Source organism: Heloderma suspectum, chromosome 2 (genome assembly GCF_057233095.1).
Source record: "Heloderma suspectum isolate Gila_16-S chromosome 2, 16-S_ref, whole genome shotgun sequence".
NCBI classification, from domain to species: domain Eukaryota; kingdom Metazoa; phylum Chordata; class Lepidosauria; order Squamata; family Helodermatidae; genus Heloderma; species Heloderma suspectum.
In genome coordinates this window covers 100,860,497-100,885,432 of record NC_139459.1, presented here as the reverse complement: position 1 = coordinate 100,885,432, position 24,936 = coordinate 100,860,497, and the positions used below count along the sequence as shown (strand labels likewise).

Below are 24,936 nucleotides of genomic sequence, written 5' to 3'. Positions count from 1 at the left end.
GACGATGTGCCTCCCCCCTGGCCAGAATTTCGGGGGGAGCGACGATGCGCCTCCCCCCCCGGCCAGAATTTCGGGGGGAGGCACAGAGCGCCTCCCCCCCTACCGCAAATCAAATTTTGGTTCAGGTAAGTGACTTTCGTACATCCCTAGTCTGAAATGTGGGGATCTGGGAGCATAATTCAGCTTGCTACCGTACAGTTGCAACAACCCCTACAGTGAATTTACAAGCTGCCTGCCGAGGTCTGTGTTTCAACCCAAAGACAACACAGAATTTTACATATGGACTATAGAGAGATAGCAGCTACCAACCTCAGGTCAGTTCTTGCAGTTGGTATATGGCCGCCTACATCGTCCCAATTTATTTTCTTTTAAAAAATATAAAACAAATCCTAGACTAAATTTAACTTTCTGTGAAGGGGTATATCAGGAATGGGGAATATGTGGCCCTCCAGATGCTGCTGGATTCACACTCCCATCATCTCTCACCATTGGCTTTGCTGGCTAGGGCTCATGGGACTTGCAGTCCAACATCATCTGGAGAACCACATTTTCCCACGCCTAGTGCATATGGACAGACATTGAAATGAAGTTGAGCTTTACCAGAGCAGCTTTTAATATGAAAAACTATTAACATATTTATACAGAAAAGACACAGAAAAGAATATTACATGTCTTGTAATCATTTGAGGCGCATGTCAACAGCTAAGGTTTCTACAGTCCCAGTGATTTGTTTAAACATTTTTCCCTTACTGTTATAACACAACATATGGATCAAAACAATTTTGGAAACAATGTTCCAGGGATGCAACTCTGACAAATGAAAGTTATTCAATATTAAGTACTGAATGTTTCAACAAATACACTGGAGTGAAGCTAGGTTTTATTTATTTATTTAATTTCAAAGGACTAAATAGATTCCTGCTTTCATTCAAGGATAATGAAGCCTTTTATTTTAATATTGCAGAATAGGGCTTTAAAAAGGTACTTGAGTAGAGATCAAGCCTATAAAAATTCCACTTCCACAGTATAAAATAGCTCCAGTGACACTTTGAAAGGTCATACTATTATGAACGTATGCATATTTTGTAGTATTGTAAGCCACCAAAGTTTAGACAGGCACCTGAGCTTGGATGCAACTTAGTGTATTTATCAAACTCATCAGAATGGTTTCTATAAATCTTAACTGAGGCAGCTGTGTGATTTTAATTAGCAATATTACAAATCCTTTTAACTTCACTAGCACAACTCCAGGTCAGTTCACGCATAAGAACTGGTTGCTATTTCCCACCCCTTTCAAGCCACCTTCTCTCCCATAAGGAATTATGTGGACAAACCTCAATGTGACTCAGATAGTACAGGGAGACTACTTGAAGCAATTACTGTGATCACTGCAGTACTTTTTCCTGTATATTTGGGGTGGGTGGGGGGAGTGCAACATGTGTTAGGGCTGGCTGGGGAATGATGGGAGTTGTAGGACTTTTTTGTCTAAACATGCATAAGATCGTACCCTTAGGGCGCAATCCTATGAGGATAGGCAACTGCCTCCCCAATGCAGGGCAGGAGAAGCATGGAGGGGATCATCTCCTCCGTGCTTCTCCTGCCCTGCATTTGTGGCTAGACAGCTGATTTTGGCTGTCTAGCCACCAGAAGTCGGAGAGGGGACAGCAGGGTGTTTCGTACCGGCATTCTTGCCCTCCCCACCCCACCCCCAGGAACGCCCCTTTTATGTCACTCCTCACTGCTGTTACGAGCGTGGAGCCGTTCCGCGCTGCCTATGAGGCAGCACGTGGGGTGGGGGGGAGGTCGGCTCTCAGGGAACCGACCTCGGAGTACGGGTTTCAAGGTCAGTTCCTGGAAACTGGCATATCCTATGGCTGTCTAGCCGCTGACTAGCAGCCATAGGATTGCTCTCTTATTGTGTTAAATCATATTTCAACTGGGTTTTGGCATTATATTTAAATGTAGTGGCCTGGATCCACAGCACTCACCCTTCCCTCCATCAGAAGAAATGCCTCTAGGTCCAATCCACTATCTCTGACATACATTTGCTACCCACTGTGACAACCAATAAACACTTTACCCTGTATACTTAAAATGTTCAGTCCTTCATTTATGAAAACCCAGACGCTATTCAAAGTCTTAATTAGAAGTCAGCATGACTTTGCTTAAAATGAAAGTATACACTAACAGAATATCTTGGATCACGCTAACTCTCTAAAGTAGAAGTGGATGATGATAATAGCAAAGACCTCTGGAGAGGGAAAAAGAAGTCAATATAATGGAAGAAGATTTTGGCAAGATGTTTTAGTCAAATTGGGAGTTGTGCTCTCTTGCTCTTTTCTTGTCACTGAAAATGGACTAATCAGAAACTTATAGTTTTGCAAGAAAAACTCAGTATCACGTGTGTGTAATTTCTCTTATTTGAGTTGAACACATCAGCATCTAAGCATTCACAATACATAATACATTACACAATACTCCCAGACAATCACAAAAACAAGCAGAACAAGTAAATTACGTAAGGCTTTAAAATTAGAAGCACAGTGTGTATTTGAGTATTACTTTGTTTACAAATTAGGCTACATTTTAGATCTATTTTAGTCAAGCAAAAATGTATTCAAGGGAAAGGCAATTTATTTTGCTATGAGTTGTCAACATTCGTTTCACTATAGGAGTACATTAGTAGAATTCTCATAATAGTTGAAACAATTAGTCCTACACTTACAAACATTCAAATTAATTCAGAAATGACAACTGCAACTTTGCATGGTTGCCAGTATAAAAAAGTCAGGGGTTTTATTATCGAAGTTCTGCTTCTTTACATGATCATTTCAAAATGGCCACAAATATCTTTAGATTTCTCACTGATTTCAGAGAAACCACTGAAGTTCTGTATTTACTTGCTTTAATATGGACCCTGTCAATAGTAGCGGTTATGAGAGAATCAAGATTTTGTGCCTTTGTTTTGCAGAGCAACAATGGCCAAATAAGCATTTTTGGCCATTAATCATTCAGGAAAAGAAGAAAACGTTGAGAATAATTCATGAAAGATAATAAAACACCAGTTTTGACTTGCTCCCTATATAATAGGGCCTGTAAATTCCAGTGCTTTTTTTCATTTTTCTTTCTTATTCCTTCAATTGTAATGGCTATTTGTACTTTACAACTGCTTCAATTACACCTGTGCAATAGAATAGGTCACAGTACAATTTTGAGATGTTTTAAAAATATTATATATAAACTTGTTTCTGGTATGCTAAAGCATTTGGCAACACTTTTACAGCATCTGATTTTACATAATTAAAATTTCACTTTCTTCCCTATGATTTTTGTACATCTTAAGAAAAACTTGCAAATTGACTTATGTATAGTCTAAGAAAACTTGCACAAAATATATGAACTACACAAGCTTGTCCCCATCATCAGTTGTTCCAGTTAATACTGGTATTAAAACCTTCATTAATTATGCTTACAAATCATTACCTGTACATGTATGAAGGCAACTGATCTGATTTGAAAACAAAACCATCAGGTTTTATGCTGTGGCTATCAAGATTTGCAGTTCTGCAAAGAACTTCAACAGCAAGTAACTGTACAGGGCAATTTACAAATTCACCAGTTCCTGTGATACAAACTGTTTTAATCTTTCAAGGTATTGTCCATAAAGCTCAACATCATTGTGTCCTGCCCCTTCTACCCACAGTGGTTCCACAGGTCTTTGGCAGCGCTCAAATAAAGCTAGGCCATGTGAAAAGTCAATCACTTCGTCTTCAGTCCCGTGGATTATCAACACTGGAGATGTTATTTTAGAGATCTTGTCAATGCTACAGAAATACAGAAAAAGAAATCAGTATGCAAGAGTATGCAACTTCACAAATGGCTGATCATAGGTGATTCACTCATGCACATTAGCTTTAAATCCCATTTAAAGTATCTGAAGTTTACCATGCTTGATTGACACAATGCCGAGAGATTATTTAGTGGAGGCATTCAAGTCAGTGTGCATAATTAATGTAGAAATCAGTTCAAAAAAAACAGAGTTGGATCCAGAATTGCATTCAGTGGAATTCTGCTAGCAATGCAGCAATTTATTTCAACTCCCCTTTCAGCTCCTAGGACCACTTCCCAAGCTGTTCCAGAAGACTGGGGGATACTCGGGAACAGACTGGAGGTGATATTGGGGGCTATGGAGAAAGAAGGAATTGCTGGCCTGCCCCTTTCCTGCAGTAGAAGCCTTTGCAGGATCCCAGTTCCCTCCACAAACAGGAGCCCTTCTGTTCAGAGGGGCAAGTCTGGGTACAATCCATGGTTTTAAATCAAGACATTTCAACAGTCTTATTTACAGTACAATCACAGGCAAATGGCTCTACATTGACCAAGGCTTCTATTTCCAGGTTAGTGACTTCTCTTCTGGGTGAAGAGCATACCAGCTTGCTCAACTCTACTGTAACCCCTTTTAAATATGCTACAGCTTACTTTGGGAATGCATCAAAGCAGTAGGTCTTCTTAGTATCAGGAAAAGCTACTCGCATTCCTGAGGTCAAAGGAGAATGAAGAATCACAGCAGCACTTTCATAACGAGCAGCAAGATCCACAGATGGTACTGTTCCTATGCTTTGGCCATATATAATCACATTTTCAGGGCGAATTCCATACCTGAAAAAGTAGTTAGTATGTTATTTCAAAATGAATAGATATCCTATGAATGAAGTGGCTTCTATATATACAACTGTACATGTTGGAAACCCCTAGAATAAAACCTGAAGCATAAATCATTTTTAGTTGTCATTAAGTGTAACAAACTTGAAAGATAATACTTCAATTCTGCAAATACTGACATTTGTAAGACAAATATTTTTAAGGTGACAGTATCTGGAATATTTTGCTTCCAAGGCTCAAGAACATGAAGCAGATTCTGTTCCTTTTAAATAATGACTGAGGCTGAGCATATAAAAATGGCATTCACTATTTGCCTTGCAGACATTTGTTCCCAGAGATAGTTTTAAATTGTCTATATTGCTTTCTGAAATTTGGAGCAAGAACTATTTACAAACATACCTTTTCTAAACTTGAAACATGACAGAATCATGTTAAATCCTAATCACCTTATCTTAGAAGATGTGCCAGAAGGGAAAGGTATTAAGAGACAGTCACACATTTTTCCATGGAGAAATAGCACCAAGGGGTGCTTGCCAGGATCCAAACAGCCACTCAAATACTTCCAAGTGTCCAAACAGGCATTGGACATGATTCTCACCCTCCAATGCCACATGACAAGCCTCTTTTGAAACAGAGGAGTTTCAAGCAGTTTTTCTGTGCCACTGGAATACACTATTAAAAAAGGAAACATTTACTTGGAATGCGTGACCCTCAGGGTGCACTTAAGTAGGTCTTTGGATCCATTTAGTTTGCTTAGTCAGAAAAGCACAGTAACACATTAGAGCAGGACGGGGCAGAAGGTGGGTTGGGATCAAATGGTAGGTCTCTGGGTGATCTGCAGTAGATCAGCAATGTTTTCTAACTTCCAATAGTTTAACAATAATTACAACAGAAGGCCTTACGTTCCTCCTAAATTTGGCTGCTGAAATGAAAAAGGCTTGTAGTAAAACAGGAGTAAATTTGGGTGCATGTTCCAGTTCTGGTACTGAAAACAATTTCCTGGAATGAACACATGCTTAGAGGTACCTTGTTTCACAATTTTATGTCCATCTTCCTGAGCCACTATTTTGCACCTGGCTCTATGGATGGTGGATCTCAAAATCCTAGTGAAAAAGAAAGTAGGTCCTACAAGGCAAAAGTCTTCCCACCCCTGCATTCCAGACTAAATTGTTTATGAACCCAGGAAGGTGACTGTTACCTTAAATGTCAGGTCACAATAAGCACTTAAGGTACAAGACTTCGTGCTTTTACTTGGGAGTAAGTCCTTCTTACATACATTGGTTCAGATTTTTAGCCTCTAATGTGTTAATGCAATTTGTTTTCTTGATGTTACAAACCACTGTCTCTTAGCCTCACCCCCCCACCCCATCTGCAATATGGGTGATAATAATACTACCTTACTTCAGGGTTGTAAGGATTGCAACTAGATAATGCATAGGAAGTGTTTTGAAAACTTGAAGCTATAATACAAATGTTAAGTGTTTTTATTAACATGGTTTCTCTGGTGAAATTAGAAAAGCCAGCTAAGGGGTATACAAACTAGACATCCTCCAACTGTTGTTCATATCGCAGGACTAAGAATTCATTCATACTGCAACTAATTTAAACCAAGTAGGCAGAAGTGTTCTGGGACACTCACTGCATCAAACTTGAGGCTTTTGAAGCAGGACAATAAGTGGGTTTTGCACCAAAAATTTGCAGTGTTCAGTGCTCCACTCAGCCATGCTCTCCTCCACAACGCTTCCATCCCCTGTAAGTCAGCAGTCCATGGCCAATAAGCAGACTCAATCCTCATGGGACAATTTTCTCCCTTAAGGGAGAAAATTCCTTAATGTTTTATACTTTTGGATATCTCATCATTGTTTTCTGAGCCTGCTGATACTTCCCTCTTGTATGGGGGTTAGCGCTGTTTTGGCTACATAAGCAATGGCACTCACAACTGAACTTCAGAAATAGTGCAAATGATTATAAAAAACAAATGAACAAATAGTTGTGTAAAATGAATTATAATCATGGAATATGGTGGTGCAAAGTACACATGGGTCCAGCTACAGCTATGGGATTTTGTATTTATCCAGCAAAGGTGGTAGCAATACTAATTTAATAGCAACTGGCTAAAAAGGTATTCTCTAAGGACTCATACCACTGCCTATATTCACAATGTATGAAAGACAATTCGTAACCATTGTCTTGGAACAGTCACATACAGGGCAAACTTTCAGAAACTGATCTTGATTTAGAACCAAGATCTGGAGGTCTTTGCTGTTCCCTGGTCTCCACTAAGACTGGTGGTTCCCAGCAGGCATCCAAGACAGTTCAGCCACAAACCCTTCAATCCACCTAGCAGCTAACCCATTTCCAAATTGCCATTTATAATAAATATCAGGGGCAGCCAAACAGTGGATCATGAATCTTCCATGGCTACAAAACATTTCAAAGAAGGGGAACATAGATTTTTTAAAAACTGCTCAGTAAGCAACTTGGGAATGAAGAGATCTTCTATCTCCGAGCTAGTGCCAATCTTAAGGTATAAGGAGAAGTGGCAGAAGAACTTTTGGAAATGGTGAGGCTGAATGGAGGTGTGGAGACTGTGACCTGGTTCGGACAATCACTGTGGCTTAAATAAGCCACAGTGGGTTGTGGGTGTTCCAGGCAGCTTTTCAATATTCAAGCCACAATCACAGCTTGTTCTGTTCTTTGAACCTGGGAGGGGTGGATTGTGCGAGGGTTAAACAACCCTCACATAACTCATGGTCTGTTTTAGGTTTATGTGAAGGTTGTTTAACACTCGTACAACCCACCCCTGCCAAGTTCAGACAATATGCCAAACTGTGGTTGCAGCTTAAATGTTCAAAATGGCTGCCCGCGCTGCAGTACACCGTGGTTTAAATAACCCATGGTGGGCTGGCTGATCATGAGAACCAGCCAAAGGCTTGTGATATGCAGTTCTTAAGCTTAGGAACTCTGCTTACTTCAGTGTAGATCCCTCAATCACATTCTAGTTTTCTGAAAAATGTTATACTTAAATATACCACAGCTGCTCTAGAAAATGTCTACAACTGAACTTCTTTCTGTTTATATTTCAGTTTTACTTTCATATTTCTATTTAAAAATGCCAGGAAAAAACCATGCCATCTCTATACTTGCCACATTATCAAACTATTATTTTACTACCACCGCTCACCTACCATGCACATAATATTTATTAATTAATAATACGTATATACCACTTAGTATAACTCTAAGCAGTTTACATATAACAATATTAAAATCATTGTTTAAAATACACTGTTAAAACAATTACAACTACTACAACAAGAAGCAATGTAAAAAACAATGAAATGCATTAGCAGCATTAATTATGATTAATTACTTGTGTAAACAAGTGCATTTTCAGGAAGTGTTAAGATCACACCACACTTTCTGCCTCCTGAACTACATGGAGAAAGGTGTTCCAGATAGTGGGTGCCACTACTAAGGTGGACCGCTTTCAAGATGTTACATGGTGACATTCTGTTGGTCGCAGAACAACCAGCAAGTGATTCTACCAGAAACTCACAACTATCTGAACACTGGCTCTTGTTTAGAAAAAGGAATTTTTAAGTGTCTGGAGCAGCTCGTCCTCAAACTCATGAAGAAAAGGATATCTGAATGGGGATTCCCAAAACTTGTAGGAGGCGGCTACATTTTGCATTTTTTCAGTACAACTACCAGATCCTACCACATAATATTCACTTATTCATCTACACATCTCCTGCTATGTTTCTAATTGTCGCATATCCAGTTCCAAAAAAATATTAGTAAACTAACGCCCAAGTCTTCACATATCTGAGCAAAATACGTGTACAAAATTTATTTCAGCAACATTTCATGCAGAATCCTAGGTACAGTCAGTAAAAAATGATGGCTCTATTTTTACTCAATCTAAATATATGCAAGAGTTTAAAAGGCAAATATTTCACTAGGAACCAAATATTCTACTAGGGTGAAATAAAATGAAAAGGTTAGCAGAACCAAGACTAAGAGCTCTCTCCTGCTCTTAGATATATTTTCAAACCATTAAAAATGTGTTCAAACACTGCAAAGGATAAACACCTGGCAGTAGAAAGGTTTTAAAAATTCACCCCTGGATGCTGAATGCAGAAATTAGTAAATCCCTCCATGATGTGTCTGACATATCAACTCGCCTCAGCTAGCCTAAATACATCTCTCATTTACAGTCAGGGCCAGATATATTGGAACAAGGATAACTGTTTTGGCAGTTGGCCTGTGTACACCACCACATTGAAGTTGAAAGGAAACACACCCAGATGGGAGCGAAGTCAGGACTTTCAGCTGTAATTCAAGGGGTGTGACAAAAGTGGAGCACTAACCATTCAGGAAGTACAGCCAGTGTCATACACCCCCCCTCCATCATTGGTGGCTCATAAGTAATGGAACAAACCAACATCATTTCAAACTTAAGGATCTCCTTTAAAACCTGGATGAAAATCCTTTGCAGTCAATGACTGCCTGAAATCTGGAACCCATGGACATGACCAAATACTGCGTTTCCTCCCTCAAGATGCTTTGCCAGGCCTTTACTGCAGCTGCCTTCAGCTGCTGCTTGTTTGTGGGTCTTTCTGCCTTCAGTCTTGTCTTCAGTAAGTGAAAAGCATGCTCTGTTGGGTGGAGATCAGGTGACTGACTTGGCCACTGAAGAACATCCCACTTCTTTGCCTTGAGAAACTCTTGGGTAGCTTTTGCTGTATGTTTTGGGTCATTATCCATCTGCAATATGAAGCGGCGTCCTATCAGTTTGGCAGCATTCAGCTGAATCCGAGCAGAAAGTATAGGCCTATATACTTCAGAATTCATCCCGCTGCTTTTCTCAGCAGTCAGGTCATCCATAAACACCAGTGACCCGGTTCCATTGGCAGCCATACAAGCCCATGCCATAACACTGCCTCCACCATGTTTGACAGATGATGTGGTATGCTTTGGATCATGAGCTGTTCCTTTCCTTCTCCATACTTTTCTCTTCCCATCATTCTGGTACAAGTTAATCTTGGTCTCATCAGTCCAAAGAATCGTATTCCAGAACTGGGCAGGCTTTTTTAGGTGTTTGCCGGCAAAGGCTAATCTGGCCTTTCGGTTCTTGAGCGTTACCAGTGGTTTGCACCTTGTTGTGAAGCCTCTGTATTTACATTCATAAAGCCGTCTCTTGACTGTAGATGTTGACAATGACATGCCTACCTCCACAAGAGCATTCTTGACCTGGCTAGATGTTGTGAAAGGGTTCCTCTTCACCATGAGCAGAATTCTGCGGTCATCCACTTTAGTTGTCTTCCATGGTCTTCCAGGCCTTTTGCTGTTGCTGAGCTTGCCAGTTAATTCCTTCTTTTCAGGATGTTCCAAACTGATGTGTTGGCCACTCCCAATGTTTTTGCTATCTCTCTGATGGGTTTATTTTGTTTCCTCAGCCTAATGATGGCCTCCTTCACTCGCATGGACACTTCTTTGGACCTCATGTTGGGAGTTCCAGTGAACAGCTACCAAATTCAAATGTAACACTCAGAACCACCTCCAGGCCTTTTATCTGCTTGATTGGTCATGGGGTACCCAGGAAACAGGCCACACCTGGCCAGGCAGCTGCTTGTCAGCCATTCGTTCCATTACTTATGAGCCACCAATAATGGGTGTGTGTATATGCCACTGGCTGAATGGTTAGTGCCCCACTTTTGTCAAACCCCTTGAATTACAGCTGAAAGTCCTGACTTCGCTCCCATCTGGGTGTGTTTCCTTTCAACTTCAATGTGGTGGTGTACACAGGCCAACTGCCAAAATAGTTTTCCTTGTTTCAATATTTCTGGCCCTGACTGTAGATGGAGACCAAACATGGAACACCCCATACTGAAAAGTTTTTCCTGTTTTATCAGAATGCATCCTCTCCAGCTGCTTAGAAGTTTTAGATGTTACAGAATATTTATCTTGAATGGTAGAGATTTGAATTGCACATTTCACAAATAACTATCTTTACTAGCGACAGCAAGAAACAATGCATTACTCGCTAGGATCATGTAGCAATTGTGTAAAGGTAGTAGGTGAACCCCAGCACTTCCAGTCTTCACAAATTTTATATGCATACACACAGAAGTTAAGAATGAGCATTACCATGTTATTTCTAGAGAAACGTTCAATGTGACACTGTTGATGCTGCATGCACAGTTTATCCATTGATTGTGGGAGAGGCAGCATGCACATATGTCGAGCACTTCATCTTTGGGTCAGAAAAACTACTTAGGAACAATGGCTTCTTCCATCCCTAAACAGTGAGGAGAAGCAGCCACAATTGCTCTTAAACAGGGGAGGAAATGAGTTATCAGGAGATTGGTGTGTATACTTTTATTTATAGATATAGATATATAGCGGGGAGAAAAGGCTGGGTAACTGGAACATTGCTGGCAGAGAGGCTTTCTTCATCTTTTGCCTCCAGAGCCATGTCTGCCTGCTTGAGGGAAGATGCAGACACCAGCAGAGGTGGGAATTTTGCAGCTGTTCAGCTCAGTACACCCCAGCAACCAGCAGCAGCTTGGAGAACAGAGGAGTAATTGTGGACATTTATATGCATACACACGGAATAATGGGCTCAAGTTACAGGAAGCCAGATTCCGGCTGAACATCAGGAAAAACTTCCTGAGTGTCAGAGCAATACGGCAATGGAACCAATTACCTGGGGAGGTGGTGGGCTCTCCCACACTGGAGGCCTTTAAGACGAGGCTGGACAGCCATTTGTCAGGGATGCTCTGACTTGGATTCCTGCATTGAGCAGGGGGTTGGACTCGATGGCCTTGTAGGCCCCTTCCAACCCTACTATTCTATGATTCTATGACATTCACTGTTAGCTGTTGCATTGCGGGCTAGAGCTCTCTATTTTATGTTAACATGTGCCTGGGAAATTCATTGGATAATGGGGTGCGGGCACCCCTATTAGTGTGATCATAGGTAGAGGGAGGTATGGCACTGGGACATTAACAAGCCAGTTGAGGAGAAGAGGGGCTAGACATCTTATGCCTATCCCCTTTCTGGTTCTTCCTCCAACCAGATGGTTCCTGCCTGCCTTACCAGCTTGCCCTCAGGTCTGCTGCTGCTGCTGAATGGTCAGCCCAAAACAAAATCTCCCTCATCCATGATTTAATTGTGGATGAGAGGGCTGACCTGGTGTGCATTGCTGAGACCTGGGTAGGGAAACTGGGAGGGGTTAGTCTCTCCCAGCTGTGTCCTCCTGGGTACTCAGTGCAGCACCAACATTGACTTGAGGGTTGGGGAGGGGGTCTGTGGTCTATAGGAATTCTATCCCCATCTAGGCTTCCTTTCCATCTGAGTGCTGATATTGAGTGTCTGTACCTTGTGTTGGGTACCCAAGACAGATTTGGGATTCTGCTGGTGCTGCCCATCCTATTAGCCTTCAGTCTCCCTGCCTGAGCTGACAGAGGTGGTCTCGGACTTGTTGTTGAGGACCCCTATGATGAAAGTTCTGGAGGACTGCAACTTCCATGCGGAGGCTGCCAGATCTGGGGTGGCTCAGGACTTCTTAAATCCCCACTAGACTGAAGTGGTTCAGTTCCAGTAATATACTTTCTGAATGTATGAATCAGCAGCAAGTAAAGTTTTAGTGGAAAGCCTCACTTGGCTTTCCTCGCCAATGTAAAATTACTTATTTTACTGAATAAAAATACTAACTTATTGTTAACCCATTAATTCTGAGCTTCACTGACAAACTGCTACTTTTGCTTGCTATACCATGAATTAGTAATATTTTCCTTCTCTCCCTGGTTGATAAAAGGGACAAATATGAAAAAGCTATTGGTATATAAATCGCTCATGAAAAAAATTAAATGGAGGACTTTTACTAAGAACGATTCAGTATAAACACTTTCATATACATCTCCCCCACACCCAGTAATGTATCTCTATTTACCTTGTTCTAAGAGCTACCCAAGCAGCATCGATGTCAGCATACAAATTCTTCTCAGTTGGTTTTCCAGAACTTGCTCCATATCCAGAGTAATCATATGAAAATATGTTGCAATTAATCCGTGAACCAAGTCCTATGTAAAAGCTGCTCATCTGACCTAAGTCAACAGCATTCCCATGCGAGAAGAGCAAAGTATACTTGGCGTTAGGGGAACAACGCACAAACATACAGGCAATCCTGTTACCTTTGCTGGTTCTAGTCATGAAACATTCAATGGCATCTTTTTCTCTAGGAGAGTATTGCCAGTCTGCTCGTTCAGAAAGATGCAGAGTCCAGCGACTCCCACTTTCATCACACATCAGTGTATATGTAGGGTCTGGGGGCAAAAATGCCAGTTTGGAAGCTATTTTTCCTGGACATGGTGGACAACAGAATAAGCAGCATAGTTCACTAAACGAAAGATTATTCATCTTCCAATCTGAAATAAGAGGGGGAAAGTATTAGCTTCCAGCAGGATTCTTATACAACAAACATATTCTCAGGAATTTAAAAAAGGAAATATTTAAAAAAATAGGGGAGGAGAGAATCAAACACAGCAATGCATAGAATTTTGTGCAGAACACTGAACTTTTGAAATTAGTATCTAAAACTAAACAATTCTTGCTAAAACACTTCTTAGATGACCTGAACTTAAAGTCAAGGATTTGATCAAGAAGGAATTTGGTTGTCCCAAGACCTATTTTTGTCTTGAGAAACATAGCAACCTTTTCAATGTTAGCCAAATATTTCTGTTGTTGTTATATAACAGTACTTAGTTATTTCTGAGCAGCCAGGAACATCAAATGAAACCAGATTCTTATTAGGAAATTTGTATCCAGCTTTTCACTTAAAACAGTGCTTAGGGCAGCATACAAAAATTACAAACCAACAATACATATATGATACACCATTTAGATATACAGGTTTTTAAAAAGCAGATATAAAAATCAACAACAGGAAGAAAATCACAGCAAACAGGGCAGCATGGGTGAAAAGGCAGACTTTGCACCTTAATGACTGGTGAATTTGCCTGGAGCAGGAATTTCACTATCAGGGCACCATTACAGAAAAGGTCCGCTCTCTGGTAGCCTCTAGCCTAACCTCTGAAGGCAGGGGCACATGGAGAGCCTCATTTGAAGATCTTATCTGACAGGATGGTCAGTATGGAAAGAGGTAATCCTTCAGGAACACTGACCCCAAACCATATAGGGCTTCATACCCTATATACCAGCACTTTCAATTGTGTCCAGAAACACAACGGCAGCTAACATAGATAAGATTACTGTGGCAGATCTCCATTAATAATATGAATGTCACATTCTGAATCAGCTGAAATTTCTGAACGCTTTTCAATGGCAGCTCCATGTACAATGTATTACAATAATCTAGCCTGAATATTACCAGAGCACAGACAACTGTGGTCAGGGGACACAAGTGGAAAAGCACAGTTGGTAAAAGGTGCATACTGCTACAGACGTCACTTGCACATCTTAAGTTGGACTGCAACCCCATCGAGAACAAGCCAAATACTATAATTATTTATCCCCCTAAACTATATAACTTTGACTATCAACACCGTATAAACATTTTCTCCTTTAACAAGGCAATAGACTTCATGCTTAGTAACACTTAGTGAAAAGGCTGATCAAGATAGACTCCTAAAATGATCACGTTAGCCTAACAGACATCCTCACATACCAGATATAAAAGTCTGTAAATGCTGACCACTTACAAGCCCATTTCAAAGTGCTGGTTCTTACTGTTAAAGCCCTAAATGGCCTAGGACTGGAATAGCGTAAGGATTGCTTCCTTCCATATGTACCCACCTGAACAGTTAAATCAACATCAGAGACTCTGATCAGAATCCACCCCACCCCTGAAAATGCAGGTGGCCATGTGGGACAAGGCCTTCTCAGCCCGACTGTAGAATTCCCTCCTGGCTCAGTTTCTGCCCGCCTTCTAGCATATGGCCCAAAGCCAGCGTTTCCAAAGGGCTTTGTTTGTCTCAGAGAGACTGTGTGTATGCTTATGGTGCTCAAGGGCTCCTAGCTGTTGTATTTATTTGTGGCTCTTCATTTTAAACTGCTTTTGTATTTTATTATTTTACTGAAAACTTTGCTCAGCAGCACCTTGTATATCTACTAGGAGGAGACATACACACTTAATAAAGAGCTTGCCTACTTTTTAAAAAGCTTCCTGTGAACTCTGTACATAGTTAATTCTTAAAGAAGCTCACATTCTAAAAGAAATATTTTAGTTGTTTCAAAGCAACACCAAGTCAAAGAATTCAAATTTGTCAAAAGTGTGGATATAGGAATGTTACCTTGGCTGCTGTTTGTTGCATGCCACGCTACAAAAAACAACAACAGATAAGATGAAACTAATTAGGTGAGTTCCTAACTGATCTTCTCTCTTAAGGTATTACTAATTCACTGTCCAGGCAACAAGCAGGGCACTACAGTGGCTCTCCAGCATACAATATGATTGAATGTTATCAATTACTCTCAGAACAGAGCACATTGATCAAGTTTGCAGAGGACTATATCTTGAAGGAACTACAAAGCTTTTCAGACAAGAGTAACATAAAACAAAGTGATCTTGATAACTTGGAGAAATGGGATGAAAACCTCAAGTTGAAACTCAATGAAGTTACAAGATGTGTTATATATGCAAAATGGGGTATTAAGCTGTTAAGGTAGTCTCAAAGAAGGTGGTGGGAAGTTGGCCTTGGGGGCATGAAGTCTCCGGAAAGGATAGGATCCTGAGATGGGAAGGGATCCACCTGCCAGCCAAGAACTGAATGAATTCATTGCCCCTAGATAGAAAACCCTCAAAGATCCACATTGAATTTTTGAGATATCTGAAGCCTTAGTGCTCTATAACCCTGACCTGATTCGGGGGAAGCTCAGGAAGATCTCCTTGTCTGTTATTTTAGTAGGGAGTCAAACATTTTATTTTCTTTATTTTATTTATTTAACAGGTATCCCTATCATGCTTTTCAACTTTAGAAAGGGTTTCCAGAGCAGAAGAGGACGCAATCCTATCGGGATAGGCGGCCACCTCCAAACTCGGAGGCGACTGCCTATCCAATGCAGGGCAGGAGCAGCGAGGAGGATCTTCCTCTCCACACTTCAGCCGCCTTGCATTTGTGGCTAGACAGCTGATTTCGGCTGTCTAGTTGTGGGAAGTCAGAGTGCTGTGGGGGGGGGGGGAGACTGTATAGGAAGTGTTGGAAAGGCACTTCTGCCCTCCCCGCCCCCAGGAACGCCTTGTTTTCGCTGCTCTGTGCTGCTTTTACAAGCACGAGGCCGATCCGTGCTGCCTACGAGGCAGCGCGGGAGGGGGTGGAGGTCGGTTCTCAGGGAACCGACCTTGGAGCAAGGGCTCTGAGGTCAGTTCCTGGGAAGTGGCCTATCCTATGGCCATCTAGCTGCTCACTAGCGGCCATAGTATTACGCCCTAAAAAACCAAGCTTTTCTAATGCTGGTGTTGGATTGGTATCCCACCACAGATCGGGGGGGGGGGCACGACGACAAGACAGAGAACGTTCTGAAGAGGGGTCCAAGCTCAAAAGGTTTGAGCAATACTGCTATGAAGACACCTCTGAAGGTACCAATATCATAAACTACAACAGTATATCATTGTAATCTGTTTAAAGAGTCATATGGCATTTTGGACTTTATTACCATAAGAACATATTATCTAAGATACATTTTGATGAACTCCTTAACCACAAGCCTCTTAACTAGAGATATTAATAGTTTCGTTACCTCCTCTAAAAGGTTTGGGGCAACCAAATGGGGAAAAATAACCACTTTTGTTCTTTTAAAGTTATTCAATTCAATGTAGGCATTATCTTTATAGTTACACAACAGAGTGGATAAAAATCTATACTTTAAAAATTTAATTGAACTTTTTAATCTGAATCTTTTTTAAAAAAACATCATAAACTGTTTTTTTCTAACTTAAAAATAGCATAGTTACAATTAAATCTCATGACAAACATACTAAACTGACACTTACAGTCATATAAAAATTAAGTTACTTACTAATCAAACATTAATTTCTGTTTTTCACCTCCGTTGCTTTAAAAAACACCCCAAAATTGGATATTTCAGGCCAGGAACTATCAAACCTTGCTGTGATCTATCAGTCATGGACATTTCATTTTCCTACTTTGATTTTTGTGAGGGCAAGGGTTGGCCAAGACAGAGAAGTAGAAAGGATCAACACTGGAAGGAAAGAGAGAAGACAAAATTGCCCAGTCTGCATCTTCCTATATTCTCATACTAAGGCTGTACTCACTGTACCCACTTACCTGGAAGTAAGCCCCATTGAACTCAATGGAACTTATTTCTGAGGAGATATGCACATGATTGTGCTGTTAACCTCAAAATGTCATGGGTGCTGGTCATTAGAAAGGCCCTATATGGGAATATGCTAAAAATATTTCCTTAATAGGTGAAATGGAAAGCATGCAAAATAAATATAGTGAGATAAAAAGATGCAAAGCCTGCTTGTAAGAATGGAATGGTGTAAATAAGACTATATTTAGTTGCAAATTAACATGGTTTAGTAGTTAGATCTGCATGCACCATTGTTCAAGAAATGCATGCAAAAGTTTCAATGTGAAACTTGATTTAAATCACTGATTTAAATTTTTAATTTTTTCTAGTTGATTTAAATCACCTTGATTTAAGTTGATCCATCCTGTTACACAAGTATTGTATGCTGAACAGATAGGAGTATATTAGTTGGTCTCTAGCTTTCGCTCATACTACTTCATTTATTGACCTATCATAAGTGATACATGATCCCACCAAGATGCTAGGGAAATCAAAGAGCTATCTAGTTGTTAGCAAATATTCATATCAAGTATTCTACAGTCACAAGATGCGATTTTCCACAAATCTTATCTTACAGATTTGTTTACCTAGTAGTAAGAAATATCCACTTGAGATCATGCCCTTAGGATCCTAGTCAGCAACTAATTTTCTTGGAAGGCCACTTCAAGAAAATGAGAGGCGATAGGTCAGTGTTTCAACTTCCAGACCAGGTAGTGAGTGACCTGCTAGCAACATGTCACCACAGGCGAACATGTCTCCGCTTCTATGTTGACAACTTGAAACTGAAGCCTTCCAGAGGCCAATTCCCACCCTAGTATCTCTCCTTTTAAAAGTTACTGAAACATTCCTGAAAACCACTGTTCAAGTGGATACAGTACTCGATTATGATATGGATAATATCCACACCCAGCCATCTATGCGCTGTGTTTTGGGCCTGCTTCCACATCAAAAATGGAAAGTGATCTATTTTATAAGGTTGCTGACATAATAAAGTAATGATTCACAGTTTCATCTCTATTGAGACCCTTCTCTAGGTGCCCTCAAATCAGAGTTCAGACAGGTAGCAACTGAAGAAAGGGCCTTTTAAGTGGTCACACCTCAACTACGGAATGCTCTCCCCAAAATTTCTAGCCTGGCATGGCACATAGCCTGATAAAGTTTTAGGCACCAGGCCAAGACTTTTCTTGCCAGGCATCTAATGGTGGTTCTTTAATGGTACCTTTTTTGCTGCTCCTGTTTTGATTTTAGATTTTGTAACTTTTGATTGTTTTATTCTTTTCTAGTAAGCTGCTTTGAAAACGTGTTTAAAAGCAGAATACAAACATTTAAAATAAATCACAACAGTCAATAAATAAATCACAACAGGCAAACCAATATTAAAATCTTTACCTCCATTTGCAAACTGTCCTGACTGGGGTTCATGGCATAAATCCTGAAGATACACACAATAATCTCTTAATCTAAGCTTTCCTATGACTCAATTAGCTGTCAGGCTAGGGGAAGCAATTTAGATGGGTTATATTTGAATAAATCTATGCATTGATAAACTTACATAGAAGTATTTCCAAGAATTATTTAGTCAGGTATTAAGCAACAGCACTATACCACTACATATATGTGGTATATGTATTGTACACTACAACTGTCTTGACTGCCATTTTCTTGGTAGAAAGGTGGGGTACAAATCAAATCAAATCCTGCAAAATAAACTTATGGGCATAACAAAACATTTATGGAGAAACAAGTATAGAAGTTTGAAAGTGTCTGATCATGACAGTTTAAACTTTATACATTGGGAATTCACACAGTTTTTAGACATATGAACATTAGTTCAGAAATTCATGTTGCGTTTTCACTGGAAATCTGAAGACTGGTACCGATGTCATTTTCTAAACCAGCCTTCCCCAGTCTGGTGCCCTCCAGTTATTTTGGATTTCAACTCCCAATAGCCCCAGTCAGCATGGCCAATGGTCAGATGTTTTGGACTACAATTCCCAACATTTGGAGGGCACCGGATTGGGGAATGCTGTTCTAAACTGACAGACTACAGTTTAAAGTAGCTTTGCAATGGTAACGATAAACAAAGACTACTCAGGTTACTACTTTGCACAGCTGTATTAAAGCAATTTGTACATCACAATAATATTATTCCCTCAGAAATAGTAGGGTTACCATAGTAGGGTTACCACAGTAACTCTCAAAAGATATTGCTGGGGAACATAAGCAGGAGGGTGCTACCACATTCATGTCCTGCTTGTGGGCCTCCCATTGGCCTCTGTGGGAAAAGATAGATCTTTAGTCTGATCTAGCACAACTCTTCTGTTAACTCAGATACTAAACTCAATTTTATCTTGTAGAACTATAAGCACAAAGTTTTATATATGTGCACTTTGCAGCATTCAGAGATTTATTCACAGCTGATGTAACACTTTTGCATAACACATAGGCTAAGCAGAAAGCAGCAACTGTGTCTGGTTTGCAACATTAATACTAGTTCTGTCAGAAACAGGAATAGAAAGGTATAAGGAAGCAAGCCTTATATTGCTTGTTTCCATTATGCAATAGCCTCAAGAGCCAGGAGGTTAATGTGTAGGGTAAGCTTAGAGACATGCATTTTTAAAATATAAAACCCTCAAACCTACATATAAAGCCTCTCTGCAGAGCCATGTGATCTGAGCCAATATTATGTTAAAAGCACGTACAACATTCTCATTTCCACACTACTAGATAGTTTAAGCATGAATTGATTAAACAGATCAACTTTATCACACCAAAATGCAATTATTTAAGCTTTTAATTATTTATTTAGCATTTCAGGCTAAAATCTAATGTCATTATTATGTTTGCTAGTGCAGGAGGAAGTATTAAGTGGATATGTTATAGGTCAGAATTGCAGCCCAATGCATTTAGTGCATATTCAGAAGCAAGTCCCACTGAGTTTAATGGGGTTTAGTCTCAAGTGTGCACAGGAATGCAGCTTAAAGCTGCTAAAGCTGTAGGTATCTCTTCTGAAGATATTTTAGATTCATCCTGGGAAGAGGGGAACACCATTCCAGACTTTTCTGCCTCCAACCCAGCAGTGCTCCGAGCCATCCTCCTAGTCACTATAATGGAAGGATGCCTGTTATTAGACTAACGGCAATACAGACCTAACAAGGCTGTACTGAACCCTGCTTTGAAATAAGCAGTATGGAAGCTGTGTTTATGCTTTGCTTCATTTTGTTGTGTCAGCTTCCTAGAGAGCTAACTGTAAGATGAATCAAGAAGTCCAAATGGGATTGGAAATCTAAAGATCTAATGAATTGCTGGTCAATATGGCGGAAAACTACCCTCCAACTACTTTCCATTCAAGAACAAAGCAAAGTAATGGGTGAAGCAACCTTTGAAACAAGATGTTTTTGTTCTCCCTTTCATTTTGGAAACCAGCATGACAGCAGCAGACTGAAAAGGATTACCCATCAGTGGAGAAAATGGCTCTTCTTTCCTAGTAATCCACTTGCATTCAGAGATAGTGACCAGGTTCGCATGATCACCGTGGCTTAAACAAGCCATGGTGGCTTGTTTAAGCCACAGTGCATGCTCGGCGCAATTTGAATAACCACTGCCCAGGCGTGGCTTGTTGTGTAATCTGAACCAGGGCAGCATGCTTGTTTGAGGGTTAAACAACCCTCAAACAAGCATGCCTCAAACAGCCATGGGCTGTTGTTGGATTATTTGAAGATTGTAACCCTCAAATTGTGCCCAGCATGTGCTGCAACTAAAACAAGCCACCAAGGCTTAAGCCTCAGTGATCATACGAACCAGCCTAGTTTTTCTACTCTGCCTGTACAGCACAAGTTAATGTGAGAACTACAAGTGGTGAACAAGCAACATTTTATGTAATGCTTCCACACAATTAAAATGTTTAACATATTAAACTTCAGTTTTATCAGGGGAAGCTCTTGAGACAAAGTTTTAACTTATTTGTTTATTTAAAATATTTCTTGGCTGCCTTTCAGAGCAGAAGCCCCCCCCCCAAGGCGGCTTACAACAATAAAATACATAAAAACAATTATAATATTAAAAGTCATAAAAATGTAAAAACAATAAAAAACAATAAAAGCCAACAATAAACAATTGAAACCAACAATAAAACCAACAATGATGTTAACAACAGCAACAGTAGCAGTCATATCAGTAGAAGGCCAAGGTAAAATAATATGTTTTCAAGGCCTTTTTAAAATACTGCAATGACGGAGCATGGCGGACTTCCAGTGGCAGCTTGTTCCAAAGATGTCAGAGGGCCTTCTCTGCAGTGGCCCCGCGTGTGTTCACACACCTGACTGCTCTCACCGGTGGGCAAATGAGAAGGGCCTCTATTCCTGACCTTAAAGTGCAGGCAGGCTGATATGGGTGTAGACGGTCCTTCAAGTAACTTGGTCCCAAACCGTTTAAGGCTTTAAAGGTCAAAACCAGCACTTTGAATTGGGCTCGGATACACACTGGTAACCAGTGCAGCTGGCGCAGTATAGGTGTTATATGATTGAATCAGCTCGCCCCCACCAGTACTCAGGCAGCTGCATTCTGCACAAGCCGGAGTTTCTGAACCGTCTTCAAAGGCAGCCCCACATATAGCGGATTACAGTAGTCCAGCCTGGATGTGACTGATGCGTGGATAACTGGGGCAAGGTCCGTCCTCTCCAGATAGGGCTGCAGTTGGCATACCAGCCTAAGCTGGCAAAAAGCACTCCAGGACATCGCAGCCACCTGGGCTTCCCCAGTTAGCTCAGAGTCCAGGAGGGCTCCCAAACTGCGCACTTGGTCTTTCAGGGGGAGTGCAACCCCATCTAAGACCAGTTGTAAACCGCCATCCGAAGTAGTTGGTTTCCCAACCCACAGTACCGCCAGTCTTGACTGGATTAAGTTTAAGCTTGTTCACCCTCATGCATCCCAAAACAGCCTCCAAACACTGGTTCAAGAGTTCCACAGCCTCCCTGGGATGTGCTGATGGAAACAAGAGATAGAGCTGAGTATCATCCGCATACTGATGACATGTCAGCCTAAACCTCCTGATCACTTCCTCCAGCGGTTTCATGTAGATGTTAAAAAGCATGGGGGACTAGATAGAACCTTGCGGCACCCCACAGGCTAATGGTCATGGGGTCGAACTGAAGTCCCCAGCACCACCTTCTGAGACCGCTCCTTCAGAAAGGACCAGAACCACTTTAAAACTGTACCTCCCAAGCCAGTCCAGATAAACGATCCAGAAGGATACCATGGTCAATGGTATCGAAAGCCACTGAGAGGTCCAGAAGAACCAACAGGGTAAGTCATCAAACAGGGCGACCCAGCCTGTTTCTGTCCCATAGCCAGGCCTGGAACCTGACTGGAATGGATCTAAATAATCAGTTTCATCCAAATCAGCTTGGAGTTGTGAGGCCACCACACACTCTAGCACCTTGCCCCAAAACGGCAAATTTGACCCAGGGAGGTAATTATCTGGAACCATGGGATCTAAATTTGGTTTCTTCAGCAAGAGCCTCCTTGCCATCCCTCAAGGAGGCGTTTACCACCTCCAAGGTCCAGATATCCAGCCCAGCTCTGGCACAATTTCATGAGTCAGTTCCAACATTTTCCCTCTGCCAAACACTATTTCTGGACAAATACACACGAACAAATATTCTGGTATTTCATTCTTCCGGTGCATTCTAGAAGTACACTTTCAAAGAAGACTATTGCACCAGAATCTGCCATACTGACTCTCCCATTAGGTTGCTTTAATAAACAGTAATATCCATATGGCTCAATTAAATACTGTACACTACTTCCTTATAGCCAGGTTCCTTTAGAATGCCAGTGTAGTAATTATCAACAAGGAATGTCAGAGACACAGGTTACAGGCTGCCAACAGTAAGTATTTGGAGCAAACACACCTAAAAGTCTAAGGATGTTCCAAATTAAGGAGTTAGAACAAGAACCTTATTTTTATTTTGTACAAAGGAAGTGTAATTTTGGATAGAGTATGCATGTAGAAATCATAGTGCTTATTGGCTAACACTGGGCACATGATACTATAATGGAGAATACCTGATGAGAGCATCTTAAACTATAGACCTATTTGAAGACTGACCACTGTGAACTAATATGCATAAGGCTGCAATCCTATGCATGTTTAGACAGAAAAAATCCTACAACTCCCAGCATGCCTTAGCCAGCTATGCCAGTTGGGGAATGCTGGGAGTTGTAGGAATTTTTTTTCTAAACATGCATACCACTGTGCCCTGTTTCGTGCACAAAATAACGGCAAGTAGTAGAAAAACTTGTCATAAGCGAACTACTGCCAAAGAACATTTGATCTGTTTAAAGTAAGCAAGAATAGTTTTAAAGAGAATAAAGTCACTCATGGTAACTAAAGAAAAAGATCTATGATTCTCAAAGTGCAACTGAATCAGATTTAATATTTACATATGCCAAAGCATCGCACCATAGCACATTCTGTTAAAAACAAAACACAATCTACCAATTCATAACAACTAAAATGCCACATTGTGTGTAATTTACCATCCCAGACTGGTACGTCTTTGCACCATCACAAGACTGAAGCTTAGGAAATCTCTAGAACCTCAAAAACAATCAGAAGCCAACATGTTTTCCTCCTCATTTTAGCAAACAAGTAAAACAAGGAAGAAACAATTACTGACAAGTGTACCATCCTTCAAGAGAGTTCCAAGCCAAATTCCTATTTAGACTTTAAGAACAGAAATACAACTGTGTTGAAAATGGATATGGTCGCAGAAGGGAGGAGGGTGGGTACAGGGAAAGAAAAGCTTTGTTCAGAAATAAAGCCTGCACTACTTGGCTCTTTTCTATCCCCTTGGAACAGTATGCTTTTTATACTCCCCACCACCACCACCGAGCTGCCTCGCATACAAATGAGGTACTGATCACACCGTAGTCCTCCTCCCTTCGGACACACGTTGCCCTAGTAATACCGGATAACACACTCCCCCACCCCAATATCTCACCTTCCCTTCGCTGCCTCCCCAAAGGGCACGAAATAAAATAACCCCAGCCACTGCTATTGATTTAGTATCGCTGCACAGGCCGGGAGGCGAAGTCTACCGCGGTGGTACCACTGACGCCTCCCAGGGAGTCAGAAGGAGCCTTTCTGTCCACCCCACCGGCCGGCCCCAAGAGAAAGTCTGCGCCTCGGGATCGCAGTGGCCTGGCCGCTCAAAATCGAGAAGGCTGCAGCTGAGGACACAGAGAGAAGAAGTCGGTGGTCACAGCGAAGGAGGTGGGGGGGGGAGAAAGTGAAAGGAGGAGGGGCTGGCGCGCATCCACCGGAGACCCCCGCCAGCCCAAGCCAGCCAGCCCCAGGCTGGAAGGACAGTTCCCAAGCTGCCCCGTCCTATCCCCGACCCCGCAGTCCAATGAAGGGTCTCTTCGTTCCGCCTCAGACACAGCCCACCACCGGCAAGGCCTGAGACCACTCGAGTCACAACCGCCGCCAGCTTCTCCCCGCCTCTTAAGAAGCCTCTCACCGAGAAAGAGGAAGAAGGGAAGGCGCTCACCTCGCGCTCCGCGAAGAGCGCGCGGCCGCGTCCAACTGCCTCCCTGGGCGGCGGCGGGCTCGAGCGCTGGCTCACGGACTCGCGCACACGCCGGCCCCCTCCCTCGAGGGCTCCTCGAACCACCGCCGCTCGAACGCCGGAGGAGTCGGTTGTGCTGAGTAACCGCCGAGGCTCGCGCTCCGGCAACGGCCTACGGCTCCGGCTCGAGCCACTCGCTCCTGCCAGGGGCGGCGGGCACCGGAACGGCACAAAGCCCGGGCACCGCGAGGGCGGCAATATTCGGCCCGGCCGCCTATCCGCCCGTATCACCGCTCGCGAGTGACTGAACCGGGTAACAGACAGCGAGAAAACCTGGGCGGCAGGAGCCGAGCGGGAGAGGCGC

The 24,936-nt window shown here is 41.8% G+C and overlaps 1 protein-coding gene across 7 annotated transcripts; it reads right to left on the bottom strand.

Annotated features, from left to right (window-relative positions):
* Positions 1-592: 592 nt before the first annotated feature.
* Positions 593-24,874, bottom strand: ABHD17B (abhydrolase domain containing 17B, depalmitoylase). 7 transcript variants are annotated; one of them, XM_084834306.1, is made up of 6 exons: positions 24,006-24,489; positions 17,589-17,662; positions 16,705-16,887; positions 12,620-13,094; positions 4,477-4,656; positions 2,399-3,824 (listed from the first exon to the last, which is right to left on the bottom strand). In XM_084834306.1, exons 4-6 carry the CDS (start codon positions 13,084-13,086, stop codon positions 3,605-3,607), a joined length of 867 nt encoding a protein of 288 aa, XP_084690432.1. In that variant the 5' UTR covers positions 13,087-13,094; positions 16,705-16,887; positions 17,589-17,662; positions 24,006-24,489; the 3' UTR covers positions 2,399-3,604. The 7 variants fall into 7 exon arrangements, with proteins under 7 accessions (XP_084690430.1, XP_084690432.1, XP_084690435.1 ...); XM_084834309.1 differs by lacking the exons at positions 16,705-16,887; positions 17,589-17,662 and adding an exon at positions 24,525-24,874 and having other exon boundaries at positions 24,006-24,234; XM_084834308.1 differs by lacking the exons at positions 17,589-17,662; positions 24,006-24,489 and adding an exon at positions 24,555-24,874.
* Between the last annotated feature and the right edge of the window lie 62 nt (positions 24,875-24,936).